This window comes from Musa acuminata, chromosome BXJ2-11 (assembly GCF_036884655.1).
Source record: "Musa acuminata AAA Group cultivar baxijiao chromosome BXJ2-11, Cavendish_Baxijiao_AAA, whole genome shotgun sequence".
NCBI classification, from domain to species: domain Eukaryota; kingdom Viridiplantae; phylum Streptophyta; class Magnoliopsida; order Zingiberales; family Musaceae; genus Musa; species Musa acuminata.
In genome coordinates this window covers 2,374,198-2,396,925 of record NC_088348.1, presented here as the reverse complement: position 1 = coordinate 2,396,925, position 22,728 = coordinate 2,374,198, and the positions used below count along the sequence as shown (strand labels likewise).

The following is a 22,728-nucleotide window of genomic DNA, read 5'->3' as shown; positions in this document are numbered from 1 at the left end:
CCCGTTGGAAGACCACGAGCGAACGCGTGGGGAGTATTTTTATTTCTGACGTTAGTATTAATAATCTTTGGACGATGCTTGTGTTACGCTTCCGTAGACACCCCTCTTCCTACCTGCTTAATGATTAGGACTCCTACGGGCCCACACGAGTGGCGCATGATCGGGTAAACACTCGGTGCATCTCGCGACAGACCAGCGGACTCTTTTAAAGACGACGGCGACGTTTTCGGAAGTCAGCCCATGAATTGGGGACAAATTACGTGGTGAACCACTCCGGGTCTTCGGCGCCGGTTCGCCCAGGCGGGACCCACGGATGGATTCTGTGGATTGGCCAGCGGGCCGCGATGCCACGTTCGGCCGGTGTCCAAAGCCCGGTTCGGCATGCGTGCCTCGGGTAGATGTGGGCCACGTCGTTGGGTCCCATCGCCGGCGTGAGGTGAGTCGTCTTGTTCCCTGGCCCCGGTCCCTTCCTAATATTTGATCGAATCGACCTTTGTATATTTACCTTTTTATTAAAAATTAGACTCAACTGAGTTGCAATTTAAGCTCAATAGAAATTCATAATGATATTATGAACAACATATTTAGATGCATCATAATTCACATTGTTAAATGCTTCAAATCATAGTGATTTTTTGTCGTATAATTAAAGGTCATTGTCGATCATTACTTTCCTTCTTATCCAATCCAATCCGGAAAACTTGATACGGATCCCATTTATTTGAATCCAATAAGCCCACCAGATCCGATATTGCATCATGAGTCTAATCCAGACGCCGAACCGAGTTCCCCTCGTCACCAATAAGATGCCCTAATCCTATCGGATTCGGACCTCCATCATGAAAACGACCGATAACATCCACCCCGCTCCATGTCGCGGGCGTGAAACTTGTGGTGTTCCTGAAGACCAAGTCTCCACCTACCTACCTGTCGTACCCCCTTCCCGTTGTGAGCGGGCATAACGTGAGATCTGCAGCAGGGCCCCGCGTGGGCTCCGTTGTTCCCCCTAGTGAAAAGGTCGGTGGAATTTTGAGTACGACCGAACCGGTGAAGCATTCCTTTCCGCCGGAAAAGGAAATCAACCTTTGAAAAGACATCGCGTCCTCATTCGATCCCTCCTCGCTTGGCATGTCACACGCCCGGGAGTCTCTCTGGGGCCGCTTCTTCCACTTTTTCTTGAGAGTCCGCTTGATTCAAACCCTAGATCGCTCGCTTCCTCGACACCCTTGCTTGCATCGATGATGAAGAGAGGAGCCAAACGCGCTGCCCTGACCTCTGATGCGTCTGCCGATGCTGGCGTAAATCTCTCTCCTGTTTATTCTCGCAACTCCTGAGCTCTAGTTCCCCCTTGTGATCCTGTTTTGCTGACGCCGTTGTTACCGAGTTTTACTATTCCGTGCAGTTCTATTAGGTTTCTCGGTTAGGGTTTCCGGTCCCAATCCGCGGAATTGGAGCCGTTGTGAGAGCATAACCCCGGCTGATATAGTTTGGGATTTTGAAGATCAGAAGTGTTATATTTGCGGCTCTTTTCTAATCTTGATTGGTTTTTATATTATTTTATGATTGTTTAGTCTGCGGAACGCTAAGAATAAATATGGATGCTGTTCTCGCCAATGGTAAACAGAGTCGAGCGTTAAATGCTCCGTTGCAGTTCAATTGTTTTATTGGTTAGGGTTTCCAGTCCTTATCCATGAGATATTTCTGTTTGATTTAGTTTGACATTCTGGGGATTAAAACCATCACATTTATGCGTTTTTCTATAGACTGTTTGTTTTATATCGTTTTCCTGATCTTGTAAACTGCAGAAACCATGAGATTCTTATGCTTTGGTTGTTGGGCTAAAGTTTCTGATACTGGAGCAATTTTTTTTAATGAAAACTCGTTATAGTTTACGAAATCTATATTTTTTTTAGATTTAAAACCAATTAGTTCTTTGTGACATGGACTGAGGCTATCCCTGTCTTATTTCTTGACAATCTTTGCCAGTCACAAGAAAGCTTAGGGAAATTGTAATGCATCTAAAAAGCAAAAGTGCATGTGTCAGTTCCATTAGTTTTTCTTTGGATAAGATATTCTGCATCGCTAACTTGACCTTTTCAAAACTTCATACACCTTATGAATGATGTACATGATCTGCTTAATTTTTTATATAATGCTGCAGGTTGTCATAGTATCCTATTATGATAGCAAATATTATGTTGAATTTCTGCCAAGGGACAAATTTCTGCTGACTAGCTGTTTTGTTGGTCTGTGCCACGAGAGAATCACTTGTGAAGAATGTGAAGCATATAGTATTTCTTTTTTCTAAATTGCATTGGGTGTGCTTGTGAAATGGTTCCCTTTTCTATCCTCAAAATAATGCAGCTACAAAGTAAAAGAGTAATGGACGCACCGTCTTTTGGTGTTCACAGGGTGGAGTCTTCCCATCAGCATCTGATGGCAGGACCCACACTAGATCCACAACGTGCAGAATCAGCGCATCGGCATGTGAGGGCTCTTAATTCTCAGTTTGCAAGGTGTTACTTCTTTCTACTTTAACCTCCTCTTCCTGGTTGATCTATATATTTGGTTTGTCTATTTACAGCTTCACATGGATTGTTTTTGTTCAACTTTATCTTAACTGGATGTATAAAATACTTCTCTTGGGCATTTTTCTTTTGTATACCTGTGAAAGATTTAGCCATTTTTCCAGTTTTATCAGATCAGGATAGAGTTAAAGTTCAAGGAAAAGTGTTTCTGATATCTGGTTCTCCCTTTTTGTTCTTTATTTATTGAGATGTTTACTAGGTCTTTTGATTGCTCATCTTTTTCCATTGATTGCTGGTCAAGGTACTTTGTATATCTTATACATTTTTCTCTGAGCTTAATTTGGATTTGTTTGTTAATTTTGAACAGCTGGGTACAATTACAGTTACAAAGTCATCCTGATGAGCTTTGGGAAGATGGTGTGAGTGACTATCTATCCCATGCTTCTCACATAATGGTAAGTTTTCAATACACCACTTGCGATTTCAGTTCACAATAAATTTATTCAGATATTTCTTACTTGGATATATCCAGTCAATTAATCATTTTTGAAACTTAATTTTTGTGCTAATATAATAATTCTGTCTTGTAATATGTCTATCTACAATTTTAAATATGCTGAAAGTCGATAGGCATATTATACTAAGATTTCCAGTACAGTTGTTTATAGTCTGTTAGAATTTGTTACCATCCTCAGTTTCTTTTGCTACAGGCATCCAGTGTATACTTCCTCCTGTTCTCTGATCTGATTTTATGGCCAAGAAGGCTGTTCTTTAAAACCTTGCACTTTTATGATTCATCTTTTAGGATTTGGTATCCAAGTCTGTCTAGGCTGGTCCACTGTTGTATTGTAGTCAAACCTGTACAATGGAGGCCTACTATAAATGTCGATACTGGCACAATTATTGTGAGAGATATAGCTCTGTGATTCTCATGCTATGATAGGTGGGGTTGGCCTTTCAGTGTTTAAAATACACATTCACTTAATGCAAGTTCCTGTTTTTACTATGTTCCCCTTATATTAACCACTTTAATTTGAGCCCAGCTAAGGTAGGTAGCCTATTTTACAGTTTAAAAGGTAATGAGATGGGGATATTTCGATTTCTCAATCTGGTTTCCCATATCCATGCTATCATAAGAAAAAAAGGGAAATTTGCATTGATTATGATAAATGGGCTCCAGGGTTCCAGGATTCCCTTTCAACTTCTTTGGGATGAGTAGTGTAGAAACCAATAAACACGCCTTTTTTTTTTTCCATGGTGGACATTGTATTTGAACTCTAAATTAAGTTAAATTTAAATTGGCCATCCAACCTATGCTATGTTTTTTACTAAATGGTGTTGAATTTAGTTGTGCAACTCAGGCTATGCATATTTCCAGTCCAAAAAGACTACCCTGACCTTGTGCCTAAACCCAAACCAACCATTACCTGATTTACGCCTTCTTGTTTGAGCCTAACTGAAACTCAAACATCTGATTTTCCATTGGGACAAGCTTGGCCTTGTATTGGATCAACAGAATAACATGATTTATATTAGATTCCACAAAATATCATGCAAGACACTCCACAACCACAACACTAATTGTGAACCACTGATAACAATCCAGCACAAAGGGGGTTTATGCTCTGAAATGGGACCATGTTCGTATTAAGGGCAACTTACACAGTATACGTATGTATATATGTTATCTCTATATGTACACATCTATTAGGCTAACTTGTGTTGAATTGTTCAGGTTGTCCGATCTTTAAACTGAGCTCAACTTGAGTTCAGTCACGTTGACATTTTCTTGATCCATGCTTTGACCCAGGGTTTAGATGTGCTCGATCAAACCTGTCAGCCACTAAGTTGTTTTGCTAGTTGAATTGAGTGTTATACTTAAACACTCTTGTCGATAGCCACATGTTGTGTAGGATATATATCCATACTTCCATAAGTCAGACTCTTCAATCTTTCTATTCTATTATATACAATATTAAAATGTAAGAGTTGGTTTTTTATTAATTTGAAGGCTTCTTAATTGACCTTCCGGTATTTCACAATTTTCACTGTATTACAGTCTATTATATTTGTTTTTTTATTATAGTCATTTTAGGTCTGCTTGTATCTTCATTTTTACTTGCCATATCATAAATATAAGTACAGGCTCATATTGGATTTGTCCATGCAACACAATTGAATGACTACATATGTGTCATTATATACCATATGAGGCAGTGATGCACAAACAGCTTCTTCTGTATGTAAACGAGACTATGACTATCTTGGCCCCCTGTTATTCGTGTTGCTGGTTTTGTTTTTCAACTTGGAACTTCAGGCTTCTTAGATTGGGCAATTAGTATTAGTTGGAGCATCTTTCTCAATATTAGATTATTTTTTAAGATATATAATCCTTACGAGTTTATCATGCCCACCCATAAGACCATCTTTTGCCTTATGGAGAGATTCACAACTGCAAGCAACTGAAATTTTGTAGATGTGGTGGCATGCAAGGATTTACCTATCCTGAGATTAGGTATAAATTTTATATCTTTATAAAACATTCATATAATGTCTTCTGTTTCACTTAAATTATAGTTTTGAGATTGACATGATCTAGGGTAAGTTGTTGGGCTACCTTTGATGTGGTAGACTGATGTATTTATTATGGGGGTTGTATACTTGTATTCACTCATGGCACTGTTTCAAATGTCAATCTTGATATGTTTTTTAGGCAATCCTTTTCATAAACAACTGATAGTTTTGTGCTTTTCTAGTTCCTTTCATTTCATTTCATTCTGATTTTGATGACAGATGTCATTGAAACTGCTCTCAGGTTAAAGGTTTTTAATTTCTGTGCTCTTGTTTAGGAGAATTTCAAGGATGTTGTTGATTGGCTTAAGGCAAAATCAGCAAAGCAAAAAAGTGTGTCAATTGCAGGATCAACAACTGACGATAATAACACGGTGGATGTATTTGAGAATAATAAAAAGTTGATGCACTCTAATATAAGCAATGGGTTTGCAAAGCAGCAGACAACAACTAGCATGCCGAGTTTGCAGAAGTCCAGTCCACAGAGTTCTGGTCTATTTTCATTCTCTCAAAAACCAGATTTTGCTGGTTGGTTCTTGGTTTTTATTGTAATTGAGGTTTTCTGTTACAATGAAGTTAGCATGACTGTTTGTAATTATTAGTAAAATACACAATTTTAATGAATGCATTGCAGGTTCGTCTAGTAGTCAGAAGAGCTTGTTCACTGTATCAGAGAGCAATAAAGCAACAGATGTCACCAATGGGGTTGTAAAACAAATGACACCTGCTAGTTTTCCAAGCTTTCATGATTCGGGTTCGCAGAGCAGTGGTCTATTCTCCTTCAGTCAAAAACCAGCCTTTTCAGGTAAATTGTAGTCTCTGTTATATAGGGAGATGAAATATGACATGCTACAAAACTGCCCCTTTGTCTACTTAACAATTTTATTTGAAGGTAGATGTGTTATCAAATTCAAAATTTTGGTCTAAAAGCAAATTAGGCACCTCATGCCATCTGCATCAGGACCATGAAAAGGATAATGCATTTATTTATAGACACCAGCAAGATAGTTTTTGTCATGGTTGTTGCAATTATTGTAGATCCTCTGCATTTTTTTTCTTGAGTTGCATAACTGTAGTCCTTGTTTTTTTTTTTTTTTTTGTCAGGAATGCAGGGTGATGCTACGAAAGTCGAAGTTTCTGGTGATGTGGATGATGAAGGTTAGACAAAGGACTACAATCTAATTGTTATACTTAGTAGTAAATGTGAAGTTTGTTTCATGGGTTTTACATGTCAGAGATATCAGATATTTGAGTTTATTGCTAATCAGTAGTTTGGGTAGGTATTATTATCCAGGACTAAATGTCATGTCCTTGCACTTATCAGTGAAACACTAATACCAGCACTGCATACTGCATGCATCTTGTCATGTGTGGGTGAAGGTAGACAGTGTACTTGCCCCGCATGTTAGATTGGTGCTGGCATGGTATGTTGTGGGATGTGGTTGGCATCAATTTTTTGGTTGTACCATCTTTTTAAAAAAAAATTCAATATGGACGGTATAACTCAGTTCTAATTTCTGTTCTAAGTAAAATGTTGTATCGTAACAATTACTAGTTTTATATCGAAGTGAAACAAAAAGCCCATCATGTACATGGTGACAAAAGGGGGCTTTCAATGATTTTCAATGGGATTCCAATGTCCCGATCTCAACTGACTGCTGGATTACATGATTCAAGGAAATTAAGCTAGACTAGCCTAACCGAAGATAACTAGCATAATGTGGCCCTAAATGTTCTTCCATGGAGCTTGCATTCTTGTGATATGGGGTCATGCTAGTCGGCACTGGCCAAAATTTAGCAAGTACAGTGTGTTAGCATATGTGTCAGCCCTATGCAGTGGCAATCTGGCGATGGTTTTGAGTTGGAGTTGGCCTATATACTGAAGATGTTAAGGCCTTAAAACAATAGTTACATCGATCTTGATCTTTGGTATTTGTTACACACAGAGTATGCGATGGTCATTAATCATAATAGCTCGAAAGGCATATCGCATATGATATTCCATGCCATGTTCAGATGGCACAATGCACATCTTGTGCTATCCAGCATCACTGAATTGCATGCCTAGGTGTGTCAATGACTTTGCTAATTGCTCTGGGCTGGTTAATATTGTGCTATGATTTGCATATTGAACTGCTTATTGAGTCCTTCAACCTATATTTGGGGTTTAGGCGCTGATTGTTGCATTTCCATGTATTGCATGTTGACATCACTGCATTTGGAATAGGTAAAGGTCCCAACATGATTAACTGGTAGACACATTGAGAGGAAGAAGATAAAGAAGAGGAGAGAGGCCAATAGTGAACCTTGTATCCATGCTGCCACTATGCTACTGTAATAGACATGAGACAGTAGGGGGAGTAGCCGTTGGATATATTAAATCTTTTTTTGGGTAGAAATATTTACTTTGTGACAACAACTTCTTTTAAAAAGTTACACAAGATTATCAACAATTTGCTGTGAGTAATAATATTATAAGAAATTGTATGAAGTAAAAATGTAATTGAGTGCGAATGAAATATCTATTAGTATCAGAGTCTCTTCTTCTTACAACCATTCCTGCATGAATGAAATAGTAACTTATAAGAATGGAAATAGTAACTTGTTGAAAATCAAGGGCAACATAACATTAGATCATATATGACTTTGCATATGATCTTGCTTAAAGTAACATATGGTAGTAAAAATTTGTTGTAGCTGATGTCTTCATGAAAGTATAAACTCGGTTGTTACTTGTCAGGGGAAGAACAGTTAGGAAATATTAATTTTGATCAAAGAAACTTGACAATGCAAAGCTCCATTTACTTGAACGATACGGCATTTGGTTCCCTGCATAGTTAGCTGTTTCTGCTAAATATTATGGGTGTATCTATTTATGTTGCATATTAATACTAAATGCAGTAGTTCGGTTTCTTCTCCTGCAGATGTAGCATTTACAAGTCTCCTATAGTTGTGCTGCATTTGGGGTTATGTTGAAAAGACAGTTACGCCACATGCTGGATGTGCCATTTCCAACATGTTAGGCTGTTATCTTTATATGCGACTTAGACAAATGTAGACAACCAAACAAATCAGATTGGCACTTGCTAATGCAATGCATGCCAAGTGCATGGATCAACGGGCTAATATTTGTATGTAATTACTGAGGCTTTAGGTTTAAAATGTATAAATCTCTGAGTATGTTAATTTATAGAACATTGTTTGGAAATATTGTGGTTTGTGGGGTTGTTTATATCTTTTCTTTGTTTTCTTTTGTGAATAACAGAAGATGATCAAAAGAAGCCAAGTAGTCCTTCTCTGGAGAAAGCTGAAGAGAAGGGAATTATTGTTGTTCATGAAGCCAAATGCAAGGTGTATGTGAAGGTACCTATCTATAAAGCAGCGTTTTTTTTTTTGTGTACTTATAATCTTGTAATGCTATGCTTGCCGGAGTGCTGCAATTCTGCCATTTCATTTTTTAGACACTGGTGACTTTGATTTTACTGCTGCAAAATTGCAAATTGAGACTCGTACTTTGCAACTGATCAATATTTTGTAGTTCAAAATTTTTCACAAGGTTCGTAATATCGTACCGTACCGGTATTTCGATCTGGGTTCGGTACTGGTACGGTACGGTATACCGAGCGATACACTCAGGTGTGCCGAGTACTGTAGCATTGTTATAATACTACAGTGCACTCAGACCGGTAAGAGGCGGTCTGCGTACCGACAACCTGTCGGATCGGTATGTACCGCCCGTACCGGGCGGTACAGTTCGATACGGCATACCCTGATTTTTCATAGTGTAATCTGATATATAATCTCATGTGCATGATATTAGAGAGACAGTAGAGTAGATTGGCATTGTTGGATTGCTATGGCCTGCCAATTCCATTATTTTCTTTGGAAAATGGATCACATTTTAAAACTAATATTTCTTATTGTTAAGGAGATATAGGGATGAATATAGTAATATAGTCTCTTATTGCTTTTCTGTTCTTGAACCTAGAAAAGAAGAAAATAAAATAAGTTAATTAATGGGAGCAACCAACTCTATTAGATGATGGACAATTTATTTTTCATTGATGAATGAGATGTACAAATCTGCTGTTCATTCAAGATCTTCATTCAAGATCTATTGGTTTTGTTTCAAGTATGTCTCTGAACCTTTCATGGACAGAAGACCATAAGGTATTTGACAAGGTTGCACGTTTTTAATCATATTGGTTATTTTACACTTGAGTTTCTTATGGGTATGTATATATGTACTTATTATTCCTGCATTGTTTCTTTCTGTTCCATTTAGAAATCAAGCAGATAATGGATTTTGTATCATAAGATGAGATAATCTGATAATCCTCTAATATTGAGCATTTTTAAGTGTTGTTTCTTTCCTCCTCATTTTAGTTAATTTAAAATTCAAGGATGCCAGCTGGTTAAGACTTTACTGTTTGATAGAAAGGTCAAAGGTTTGAATCTCATCCTCACCACTTCCCATTTGAAAAAAAAATTAAAACATCTTTTTATGATGGTAATTTTAGTTTCCGTTTTGTTCTTGCAAAGTGACAAAGTTTAGGTGTAGGTTGGGAAAGGAAAGTCATAGTCACTAAAAGTTTAGTAGCTCTCATGCATGTTAAAACTTATTCTCCTTGTCATCCACAGAGAAGGTTAGGTAGCCAATTCTATTAACAGTCCGGTTTCAATCTTAACTGAACTGCTAAAAGGTCTCTTGGAAGGGTACACTGTTCCCTTAGTTTTTAGCTGACCTAAAGGTCCAGCAAAATTAAAATGCTTCTGATGTGGTTTTTGTCATGCTAGTTGTATCTAATGCTGCATCATGTCAATTCACAGCATACACAGTCATGCATCAAATTTGTCCTGAACTAAGCCTTGGTGTATGAACTTATTGGCATGGGGCACATTATGTCCCTTACTAGAGCAGTCAGTTATTTGGATTCACACATTGTATGATATTTTGTTCCATATATAGGAATTACCAGGTATCGTCACTCAAGTATGATCAACAGTTCAGGTTTTACTTTCTTTTAGAAATTGATTATTTTTTCATTGTGGTGATATTTGTGTTGCTTAGCTGCAAATGCTGTTACTAAAAGAGATCGCCTGGGTGCCTGTGCTGGTGCCTGAGTATTTAACAATCCTTAAAATGCCTGGGCTTTATTCACTATAACCACTCTATGTACGCATACAATTTTAGTATTTATAGATATACTAATGTATACAGTTTAGTAAAATTTTCTAACCATGCAATATATGCATTTATAGATCACATGGATTTGAGATAATATTAACATGTTTGATTCTTGTGTTAGTATAGTTTTTTCAGTCTAATGGCTGTCCTAACTGTTTATGAAAATCAATGTGCTACTAGTAGTGTTTGTTGGGCCTCACACCTCATGCTTGCATTAAAAATGAGGAAAAAATTGCAGCTTTTCTAGTTCTTCTGACTCCTGACATTGTACAGTGAATCAAAAAGTATTTTACAATACACAAATATTCTGATTGATAAGAATAAGTTTTTCTTATATGCCGACATATTTCCAGTGTAATGGTGATCAGAGGCTTTTGGGTACCAAGAAAGATGTTTACATAATTGCACGACTTTAAGAAGCAATGAAGAAAAAAAATTTGTTGATCCAATTTCAATCAATTGACCTAGACATTGCTTCACATCTCTTCTTTTTTGTTTGGAGTATCTATTTGTGCACTCACGTCCCTTTTTTTTTCTTTCGAGGAAAGCTTGTGATGTAGTTATTTGTTATCTTAGACAAACTGGATGTGAAAGCAATGGAAGTATGACTTATATCTAAGTCCAAAAGGCATAACTAAAAATTTACCACTAATGTAGTGAATCCATGTAATGAAATTGTCACAATAATGCCAAGTGGAGCTATATCACTTGTAATTGAAATATACATTTAGAAGGTGTGGCTTGACCCAGAGACCATGTAATAAAAATCGATGTAGGTCCACAGAGAACTGCACCACTTATAAGTGCATTATTAAAGTTCTAGCATTTCATTGCTGATATTGGAAAAGCAATTTGATATTTATTTTCATGTGATGTCACTCACTGTTTTCCTGTTTGATAAGTTAGTTGGAAACTGCATTATTTTTATCTGATGTCACTTTTTTTTTAATATATTTTTTAATAAGGTAGTCAGAACTTGCATCCTGTCATCTGTTGTTGGCAAATCCTATTTCTAACTTGTTTTTCCTCGTTTTGCAAAATCTAGCCCGATGATCCTGCAGACAAAGCTTGGAAAGATATGGGTGTGGGTCATCTTTCTATTAAATGTAAAGAAGGTGTGGAGAAAGCTACAAAAGATTCGAGGCCGACCATTGTCATCCGAAATGACGTAAGTTTTTATACTTCATAGTGAGGTGAAATTTTTTCCAAGAAAAGAAGAAATATACTGATTTAAGGTTCTAATACAATGTGAATCAGAGCTTATTATTGGGTTTAAATTGGAAGGCAAGTTCGCCCTCATAATTACAAGTTGACCTTCTGGCAAAATTGTCTAATTAATTAGTTGGTCTATTTCCCTCCTAAATACATGTCATACTTGAAGTCTTCAAATTGAAATTTGTTCTAAGAGATTTGAAACTCTTTAAGAGCAAATCGTGTCCCATCACGACTCATAAGGGTAACGTTCATGGGGTCACACCACTACTTACAAGCCTATGGTAAACTTCATGAGGTAAATTTCCATTAAAAATATTGTACATGTGACAAAATAGGAATCTTTTATAGTCTCATGCACTTGTTGCATTAGTAAGAAGATTCCTTTTACTAAGAAAACAGTATAAGTTTATTTAGTGGAAGGATTCATGTTTCCAGATCCACAAATTACAATAAAGGTAAAGAGTGTGAAGTCTAGCTATTATTTCTTAAGTTTTAAACATGTCCCATTTTCTTTCCTGGAGTTTTATTGTATTGGAATTCCATCTAACAAGATACTTCCTGATGCCTCAATCACATCTTGTTTACCCTCTCCAATTTTGACCATAGATCAAATGATGAGATCAGCTTTAATTTTGTCAGTATATGTTTCCAACAGCAAATTCATTAGGATTATGTTTTGAAATACATTGAGCTAAGGAGTCCTTAATAGGTCTATGGTTATCTCCTCTATAGATCAATTATTGATTTTAATTTAACAGGAGGGAATGAGAAAGAACTTCCCTCGTGACAAGGGCCCCCAAGTGAGGATGCTAGTTCCTCATGTGGAAAATCAAGTTGTTTCCTGGTGCATGGTTTCTTTGTTTTGAGAAAGGTAGAACTTTGGGACTAGCCTTAACCATTGGTCTTGATGAAAGCTGGGCCTTGCTTGGTATAAATTCTTTCTTTTGGGAAACGTAGACATGGCCCTGAGATTAGCCTTCACTGCTTCTCCTGAAGAAAGCTGGGCCTTGTTTGGTGCGTATCTAGCTTGAAAGTGTTTGTTTCATTTGAGTCTGAGAAACTTGCTATCAGTGTCACTCTACTCTTCTTTTGTGAACAGTTGAATATCCATGAGTGAAGGGTTGACACTTTCAACCAACTGATCAAATCTTGTTCTTTTTTCATAGTCCTTTTTTTATTAATCTTGTTGAGGTTTACCAGGAATCCCCTTCTCCAGAGGTGCTTGGGTGATCTCCAGTTAGTTGAATTTATGTCGCCAAGTGTTAAATCATTTCCATCATAATTACCCTGATACTTGTCTTCATCCATTGCATCAATGCTACAAAGCAGGGGTTCCAAGTTGCTTACCACACACCTTACATGTGTACCCCAGACTATCAGGCAGTGTACCCTTTTTTCCACACCATATAGATTGTTCCTACAGTAAACTGTATTTATCCCATTTATCTTCTCTAGATCCTCACTGTTAGCAGGAGACTATTTAACAAGACCTTTTATTCTTATCTCATTTTAAAATGAACCACAAGACTGTTTATTAGGAGATTCAGGGATTTTCTGGCCTGCTCAACATCACAACTGCAAGTGAAATGAATCAACATCAGTTTCACATATGAGGCCACCTGAAAGATGCCTTCTTGTGGTTTACTGATCCAAATTCCTTGTTGCAAGGGTACAGACATGTCGATTTCTGCAGACTCTAATGCACCTACTTTGTTCAAACGAGAAAGATCTATCGTAAGAGAATGACCTAATAAGAATGCTAGACTAAAGGCGCATTCTTGCTTACGATATTCTATGGGTTCAAACACAGGTTAGGTCTCCGTGGAACTAGCTATTAGGTCTCCTCTAGTAGACCATGGTCCTTTGGTTAGGACTTTGGGAGCTTGACCCTTTGTTACTTTGGAACCAGAATGGGAAGTAATATTTGGCCATATTAAAGATAAGAAGAGGTGACAGAAGGTTCCATAGCCTATCAACGGAAAAGCATATATCACATCTAATGACAGATGACGCCTAAGAAACATTTCTCCTGGGCTGTAAGTCATGGTTTATGCCACTCGGCAAGCTTAGGTTCGTCAATAATTACAAAATATACTGAAGAACCCTTGCATTCTCTCCTGCATAGATGATGAAAGGAAATTACCAGATCATTTTTCCCAAGGCATTCCCTTTGATGACTTGAGTCCAAGAATCCGATACGTACCCTCGAGGAGTTGGATTATTGCTATATGCTGAAGTGAAGTTTTGGAGGCTTTATGGATTGCTCTATAATCGGGTCTATCCGGAGGCTGGTTCGGGTCACCCGGTTTTTGATTGCCAAACTCCATCTCCTGTTCTGGAGATTTTCTTCATTGGCGAGAGCCTTTTAACATGGAAGTGAACTTAAGAAACTTCAGAAGTATTCTTCCTTCTGCTTCACCTCTTGTCTGATACAGGTCTGAACCCACAGTGCCACAAGGCTCCTCTTGTGGTGAGCTGAAGTTAGCTAGACCTGTCTGTCACTAGACTGCTGAAAAATTTGCAATGCAGCATTGCTGAAAAATCTTCTTCTAATCGTAAGTTTGGATAATTAATGTTAGATTCATTTTATCTATTGAAAATCTTCATAGGTGGTATAGTGCCCTCCATATTCTAAAATAGAATTACTTTATGTACCAGTTTTAAGTTAAATTAGTAATTAGGCTTTATGATTCTTTTTAATGTGTTTTAGAGCATCATTGCATCTTTTTTTGAAATTATCTGTTCCTTACTGAGCTTAAATGTATTTGGTCCTTGTTTTAATTCAGGTGGGAAAAATCTTGGTCAATGCTTTGATATATCATGGCATAAAGATGAACATCCAAAAGAATACCATCGCCTCGATATTTCACACAGCGGTAACCTATCATGAAGTGTTTTGTTAACTGATGCATATACCATAACTGATATGACAACAAGTGATCAGGCTATATATATGTTATTGTGAATTCTCCTGTTTTCCGTAGATGTGCTTTCGTAAGATTAGGTAATTGGAAGTTAAATCCATCTGTCAACACTGATGATATGTGTGACTCAGGGTGGAGGACATGGAGCCGGAGCTGACAGTAAGGACATTGTGGCTCGTACATACCTCCTAAGGTTGAAAAACGAAGAAGAAACTACAAAGCTCGCAACTGCTATCAAAGATCATACGCCATCTGACTAGAAGTATGAGGTAGTTGAGCTCTCACATGTAGAATGTTCTGTAACTTGAGATATGATTTATGCGAACCCAATTCCCAAGGTTGTTGATGATATTATTCTTTTCCGTAACTGGTATGAAAACCAAGTTCTCGCTGCATCTGTTGTAGGTAGCATGAAGCTGAGTCTATGACAGTTGCTCTTCATGGAAAACATGACTAAAATTGTTTGTTTTGGAAGCTGTCCTATGGTGAAATTTTGTTTCGACTTTCTAGTCAACAAGACCAGCTTTAGTAAAGTCCATTTTTTAACTTAAATTGGTTTCATCATGCCTCGGATATTTTATGATTTAAAACCATAGTAGATTATTACTATATGCATCCACTTGTTCCGTTTGTGGAGTCAGCAGCAGATATGTTCTGATGGAGAAAGCGAAGAACTAATAATTAGATTGCATTATCCAGATCAGTAAAGAGGCAGCGTTTTAGCACCAAGAACCAGATTCAAATGACCAAGTCTCAGAATTGATGTAGGAACAAACATTTCTCCTCTTTCCTGTCAAATGTCGCTTTAGAATTCGCCAATTTCTGTATATTTTGAGTTCATAATCGTATGAACAAGATTGATTCTGTATCACTTTAAACACACTGTAATTTGCAGGGGCATCTCATCAAGGGGCAGCGATCGATATTTTCGCGTTGAGGATTGCGATGCATTCGGTCGGCAGCCCAAGGAAGGCGTTCATCAGGGCGTCGTTGATCGGATCCACCACGGCTACACCAACCATCTTGCACCGTCCCTCTTCATCCATTCTCTCTCCCCTGCCTGACCGCATCGATCCTCTGGACTCCTCCGACGTGAGCGTCGTCTCCACCATCAAGGGCGGAGCTCTGTAGATGCTTCCCACGGAGAACAAGAACCGGGCTCTGAACACCAACTCAACCTGCAGAGAACAGTCATGACTATTAAACAAAGTCATGGCTTCATGACAAGTTTAACAGCTGGAAGTCGAAACCATCAGCCGACGAGTAGTTTCCACCACCACCTTCCCACTCCTGCTGCTGATGGTTCCCTGGAAGACCTCTGGAACAATCGCGATCTTTAGGAGAGGTGGCAATGGCAACCCCAAGAACTTCGTGGTCGCACCCGTGAGCGGCGGGATGTACAGCGTCCCGACATCGAAGGAGACGCAGAGCATGTCATCGGCCCTGTCCTTTCTTCCCACTGCATTGCCGACGCCTCCTTTGGCGTTGTACTCGAAGTCCGGATACCTGGAAATGCCCAGTTTGCAACCTTCCAACGTTTCGAACTTGACGCTGTATGCATCGGGGGCCGGCACAACTCTTCCGGTGGATTCCTGCTTGCTTGGGCCGGTGTAAGATGATGAGATGGGCGAGCATGCTCGGGACCTGAATCCGAGAGGCTTTGCTGGTTCAAAGCTGAGGTTTTTGGCTGGCAACTTGTGGAAGAGTGGAAGATGAGAAGGGCCGATCTTGGAACTCATTTGGTTTGCACAGAAAAGAATCGAAGTAGCAAGGGAAAGAGAAGGGTGTGGAGGAAGAATCATTAAGTTCTGCAGCAGGGAATAGCAATGTCTGCTAATTTTGAGGCTCCAGTAGCTTGGTGGTCACTCGTGGCCTTATCTTTGATCCTGACCAAGTATACCCGGCGGACCCCAACGCGGGAACGACGGGTGAGTGAGATGCCATCAACTCGCCCGCTTTCAAGTACGGACTACACCTGTTTGGCCCGACAGAATGGGTCCCACCGGGTCCTCTCGAATCATTTTTCCGCGCGAGAATAGTTATCGCCACCACGGTATATAATCTCTCTTTCCTTTTTTTTTTTTATAATCTTTCTGACTCTTTAACGATCCCTTTTCCTCTCTCTCTCTCTCTCTCTTTCGACAGTTGCAGGCCGCCGCGAGAGCGGGGAACGCCTTCTTCCGGCAGGGGAGCAGCCGGAGATTCCCAATGTGGGTCGGAATATCTCCTCCTCCCCCACTCTCCCCCCTCTTGTTAAGATTCTTCTTTTGGCCGATTAATGACAAGGAATCAAACCTCGTCATCGTGATGTAACGAGGTTCGTTTATTATCCTATCTCATAAATTATGAATTTTGATCGATTTTTTTTTAATTATGAATATATGGATATATGATATTATTTAGAGGTTATAAATCTCTCATCTTCCCCTTTGTTATAGATCTTCTCATCTCTATGGTTTTCAGATCCGACAACAACGATATACACATATATCAAATAAAAGCTTCATGAATGGGATCAAAAGGTATATATACATCTTAAATTTGATGTATTGTTATTTGCTTTCAAATTTTGACATTAAAATTTTTGTATAACATTAGCGTAAGGATGGTGTTTGTTCTTACAATTTGTATCATAGTTATGTTTATAAATCAAATACTTTAGATTTATTTGTTAGTATTTTTGCTTACGAAAATATTAATTTTTATTTACGATGCATGAATAATTCGTCTGTATTGCTGTTCTACTTTTTTTATCTAGTCAGTCTTATCTTCCACTTATGAGCGATATGAGTTTCCTCATGCTTGATTGATATACCACTATCGACAGTTTATTGTTAGCAATATAGTATTATTAAGAGTGGTGACCTTCGTTGGCTGCCAGCCTAGTCACGAGCAGTGATTACGTACCTAATGGAAGCATCATGGGGTGCAATGGCTAAGCAATGTCATGGTAGTAGCATCGCTGCATGTAGCGACTGCAATAGTGCTACTACCAGTGATTGCTACAGTAATACCATTATAGCAGCACTTGCTGGCTACAGTTAGCATAAATTGGACATCAAAGGATATGGTTCCCAATGGCTGTATAGCAAAACATGCAAGCACATCTACGTGTCGTGGCCATCGTGGGGGTTGTTAGTTGGCGCATGTGCATTGTCGCACGGTGGGATGATCGGTCGGTGGCACTCGATTAACGGTGCACCACAGAGGCATTCCACTAGTGAGAAACGTGGTGATAGGGCATGATGATCAGTGTGGTCTTTAGTCAGTTGCGTGAGGAGAACTACCCCATTACAAGTGATGGACGACATACATGTGTAGGTGATGGATGGTCGTGTAGGGGAGACTACGAAGGCAAAAGTTTATGGTTTTTTTTTAATTATAGTTTTACCCTTTTGATAATTTTGTCCTTTGAATATTTTCTCTACATATTCTAACAAAATTATAATTTTACTATTTAAAATTTTAATTTTTTTACTTATGTTCTCAATTATAAAATTAATTAATTAAAATTATTTTAATTTATTAGTTTGATTAGACTTGATCATTATTGTATTTTGACTATTTGATTGGATTTAGTTTTGATCAAATTTGAGGAAAGTCAAATTTTGATCAATTTTTTATTTTGATCAGTTTTAGTTTTGATGGGCATAATTGAATGAATGGTTAACCTAAATCTATGAGCCAAAATTTGGGTAGACTAATTCTTAGCTTGCCCAATTAAATATTATTGATTGGTATAAGGGTTCCATGTGAAATTAAAAAAATATAAATTATAATTTTTTAATAATTTTTCATATGACATATTGATAAAATTTTACATATGATAAATAAAAAATTAATTATTATTTTATATATTTATTTAGTTATTCACATATATATGTTTGAAATTATGAAATAATATTTATTTTTCATATAGAGATATGATTTATGTTCATTATGATTATAATTATCATATAAATTTTTTATGTTGATTAATATTCAATAATTATTATGATTATTATTATTAAGATATTTCGACATAAATTAGGTTAAAAAAATTTTATGATTATTATTTATAGCTTATATACTTTAAGTCTTATCAACTAGTAGTTACCAAAATGACTTGAGATAGTAAACTTAAGAAATATAAATTATAATACATATTTATTATTTAAAAATATTTTAAATTATAATTTATATTATTATATTGGTCTTATAGCTACCAAAATAATGTAGACTAGTAACTTATAAAATTATATTAAAAATAATTCTAAATAATATTTAAAAATAATATTCATAATGACATACATAATTAGAAGATTTAAATAATCTCAAAAAATAATTTACTTTGAATATTTATGTGATAGGGTAAGATGATATTATTTTGGATATCTTTATAATTTAAGATTGTATACCCAAAGTGAGATCAATAGTTTAATATTTACTGAAAAACTTAGAGTATTAATATTATATTACAGTAGCACTTCTTTTATTATATTCTTATAAATGGTCTATGATTTTTGGATTAATTAATTTTAAATGACTTAAACATATACAATTTACGCTGTGTTAGATCTTGATCGAACTTAATTACTAAAAATTATATGAAACAAAAAATTAAGATAAATGATCAGAAAAAATTTTAAAAAATAATTACTAATAATATTTAGACTTTATTATAGTCTATTACTAGCATATTGAAATATTTGTTTGATAAAATTATATTTTACAAATTTATTAAATATTTTATAATAAATCTATCCTTCTAATATTTTTATGATTTTATTAAAATAAATAAATATATTTTCATTTAAATTAAATAAGTAAGTAAATCAATATGTGTAATCTTATAAAAATTTCGTAGGGCCCAAATATAATAAATAAAAATATATTTATATAAATAAATAAACTTTAATGAACAACATACTATCGATAACATTAAGAATGATGAAAATTATTTTAGAAGAGTTCCATATGATTTTTAAAAATTTTCAATTGATTTTGACAATGCATCGGCAAACAAAGATCAAGAAGAAGAAGAAGAAGAAGAAGAGATCGTAGACGTACGTACTCGGCAGGGATCGGAAGAAGGGAAAAGAGGGATCGGCGGAGACGAGATGGTGGAGGACGGGAGAGGATAGGGGTCGCATGGGAAGGGTTTGGAGCTTCCTTGTGCCGCGCACCGTTGTCGAGTTTCTTGCACTTCTCCCGCCTCCCGCCTCCCGCCTCCCGCCTCTGTTGCGTCTTGAATACGTTATGGCTGGTAGGGGAGAAATCTACGAACCCAGACCGAGTATTTGACCGCAGTGGGTTGGATTCGGCCTCTAAAACCATTGCTCATTTGGGTCGGGCCTCTTAATTCTGAATGTGATGTACGAACCCAATCTTAGTTTCTGTTGGGTTAATAAGACAAGAATATAATGATTAGTGTGTCTGATAAGGGAGAGGTCCATTGTTTTCTCTTTCATCATCCTTGCTCACGAGATTTCGAGGAGAGAGATACAGGCGAAAGAGGATAATCCCCCCAGCCAGATAGTAGCAGCTGCAGTTCATCTCAGTGGCGGCGATCGCTCCGGCCTCTGGGCATATACTTGTGCCAATTTTATCTCGATCATCGCCAGCACTTCACATCGAGTAGGAACCTAAAGCGCTTCGATTCGCATGGCCGCGATCAAATGCAAATGGGAGATCTTTTTTCCTCCTCTTCTCCCGCATGTTCGTCCTTGTGTTGCCTTCCCTTTCAGGTGTCCTTATCTTGCCTTTGGTCGAAGCCACGTTCCGACGCAGTAGGTGCTGGGGATCGCAAATGTGGCAGCGGTTGCTCCGTCGTCGTCGGTCGTGAATCCCACTTCATTCAAGGCCGCACAGGTAGAGGACCATAGACTTTATGGATGGCAGTGGTTGCTAGCTTTCAGTATGTGATGTGGCCCAGAGTGGGAAGGCCTTTTCATACACAGGATTCCACTGATCCAACATCAGCTGCAAAGTTGTGGATTGGAGCAGCATTTTTCTTCACTGCAATAGTCATGCATTTGGTCGTCAACGTATGTAGTTTTCTGTGAGGACCATTTAACATTTCACCTCCCAAATGGCACTTCACTGCCTACACCTCTCGGGCTTTTCTTTCCGGGCATGCAAGCACCCTCGGCAGCGCCTAAGTTGTCGTTCTCTTCGATAGCCTCGTTAAACGAACGCAGAGGATCCATCGGGCACACTGTCGACGGGCGCGCACACACACACACACACACTCTCTCTCTCTCTCTCTCATCATGGCAGGTATCGGGATGAACACCAAAAACTATTGAATAAGAAAAGTCTAAAAGCATATAATTAGATTTTCTTGTGATGTATTTTGTGGTGTATTTGACTTTAAAACTCAAACCCTCATTTACAATTTAAACAAGAGATATCAAACTTGATTTTTCTAATATGGGATTACGTAAAACTTGTCAAACTAACACTTCACCCTTAGGTCCTTCGATTGAGTACATCGACGTATCCATAAAAAGAGGAGGAGGTACGAGATCATCATGTGATCAAACAAAGTGCTGCTACAAAACAAACCAAGATATATATTTGATCAAAATAGCCCATCTCATGACCACAAGTCTCAACTTTTTGCAACCTTTGGATGATTCTTGGAATATTCTTCCACTGAATCCCATGAAATCGATACCCATCTCACTGTTGATGATTTCATGTGCTGTGGAGAGAGAGAGAGAGAGAGAGAGAGAGAGAGAGAGAGACTTTTCCTGCTCACAGTAGCCACAATTTATCTTTAGGAGAAGATGCTTAGCATATTCTTTTTCACTGGTAGATTGATATCTGCAACAGTTTTGGTGCCATTCGTTTTGCGGTTCAGTAACCTTTTTGTAGAGAGAGTTGAGAATATACTAAGCATATTCTTCTTATTCAATCCCTTGAAATTGGTCTCTCTCCCTCTTGAGGTTTAGTTTGCTGGGTGAGTATGATTAGGTAGAGCACCCTAATGCTGTCCTCGATACCTTCAATTATTTATTTTAATTTTTTTAGCTTAACATTCATTTTTAACCCGATATTATTTTGATTATAAACCACTTAAGCTTTTACTCGCATATAAAATAATTTATATTTTTTTAAAAAATATAATATATAAATATCTCTCATTAAGTCTGTATTAATATATATTAGAATCTTCTGTGATAATATTGACTCATAATAAATTATTAATATAATAATATATATAATTTAAGTTTAAAAAAAATCCATTGTAACCCTTATGATTTTGATTATGTTCTACTTAAACCCTTATGACTTTATCTTATCAAATCTGAGTTGACAGACATTAAAATTTGCTTACAGGATATGTTGATTCATAATAAATTATTAATATAATGATATATATAATTTAAGTTTTTAAAAAAATATTTATCTTATCGAGAAAGAGAAAGTGACGGAGACCGTAACAACGGACAAAGGCGGAGAGGTAAAGGTAGAAGATGTTGAAAGTAGAGGTGAGGGAGAGTTGGACCATCACGTTATAGGCGTGAAGGGTGGGGGTGCAGGAGAGGACGAAGTGAGAGACAGTGGGGATGAAGATGCCCAGGAGGAGGAAGAGAACCATGAGGACATTGTATGTCTAGCGTTGGGCTAGTCGACACATCCACATGAGGTAAGATCAAAAGCTCGTGAGCTTGTCGTCAACGTAGAAGAGGCTATGTACGTACAATACTCAGCTAGATAGCAACGATTAGGTGCTGTCATTGGTGGTCGCTTCAACGACAATACCTCATCTCGCCATTGATGGTGGTATCAATTTTTTTAATTTAAATTATATATTATTATATTAAATAATTTATTATGAGTTAGCATGTCACGTAAGCAGGTTTTAATGTCTGTTAACTAAGACTTGATAGGAGGAACTTACATACTATGTTTTTAAAAATGTAAAGTCTATTTTAGACACGAGCAAAACTATAAGGGCTTAAAGTGGTCCATGATTAAAACCACAAGGGTTAAAATAAATCTGTTTTAAAATTTAAATTATATATATTATTATATTAATAATTTATTATGAGTCAGTATATCACGTAAGCAAACTCTAACGTCTGCTTACTCAGACTTAACAAGAAGAACTTATATGTTACGTTTTTAAAAATATAAAAAATATTTTAAATATAAAAATAAATTATAAAGAGTTAAATGATCGATAAACAAAATCACAAGTTAAAATGAACCTTAATATTTTTTTTTTACTATCTCACAATACTCATGCAAGAAAAAAAAAAGCTAAATAAAATAATCAGTATTTTAACATTATTTATAATATAATATTTCCCTT

At 37.1% G+C, this 22,728-nt stretch overlaps 2 protein-coding genes and 1 long non-coding RNA gene across 8 annotated transcripts; 2 read left to right on the top strand and 1 right to left on the bottom strand.

Annotated features, from left to right (window-relative positions):
* The first annotated feature begins 1,120 nt into the window (after window positions 1-1,120).
* On the top strand, window positions 1,121-15,459 carry LOC135627743 (uncharacterized). Of its 4 annotated transcripts, XM_065133970.1 has the most exons (11): window positions 1,121-1,298; window positions 2,365-2,516; window positions 2,896-2,983; window positions 5,378-5,627; window positions 5,734-5,904; window positions 6,204-6,257; window positions 8,365-8,462; window positions 11,333-11,455; window positions 14,289-14,378; window positions 14,558-14,695; window positions 15,322-15,459. In XM_065133970.1, exons 1-10 carry the CDS (start codon window positions 1,239-1,241, stop codon window positions 14,684-14,686), a joined length of 1,215 nt encoding a protein of 404 aa, XP_064990042.1. In that variant the 5' UTR covers window positions 1,121-1,238; the 3' UTR covers window positions 14,687-14,695; window positions 15,322-15,459. The 4 variants fall into 4 exon arrangements, with proteins under 4 accessions (XP_064990042.1, XP_064990043.1, XP_064990041.1 ...); XM_065133971.1 differs by lacking the exon at window positions 15,322-15,459 and having other exon boundaries at window positions 8,368-8,462; window positions 14,558-14,896; XM_065133969.1 differs by lacking the exon at window positions 15,322-15,459 and having other exon boundaries at window positions 14,558-14,896.
* On the bottom strand, window positions 15,238-16,357 carry LOC103970289 (uncharacterized). Of its 2 annotated transcripts, none has more exons than XM_018821019.2 (2): window positions 15,677-16,357; window positions 15,238-15,604 (listed from the first exon to the last, which is right to left on the bottom strand). In XM_018821019.2, exons 1-2 carry the CDS (start codon window positions 16,226-16,228, stop codon window positions 15,332-15,334), a joined length of 825 nt encoding a protein of 274 aa, XP_018676564.2. In that variant the 5' UTR covers window positions 16,229-16,357; the 3' UTR covers window positions 15,238-15,331. The 2 variants fall into 2 exon arrangements, with proteins under 2 accessions (XP_018676564.2, XP_009382281.2); XM_009384006.3 differs by having other exon boundaries at window positions 15,707-16,357.
* Window positions 16,339-17,110, top strand: LOC135627744 (uncharacterized). 2 transcript variants are annotated; one of them, XR_010492681.1, is made up of 3 exons: window positions 16,339-16,479; window positions 16,572-16,743; window positions 16,865-17,110. It is a non-coding gene; the product is annotated as an uncharacterized LOC135627744 (long non-coding RNA). The 2 variants fall into 2 exon arrangements; XR_010492680.1 differs by having other exon boundaries at window positions 16,890-17,105.
* Window positions 17,111-22,728: the final 5,618 nt, after the last annotated feature.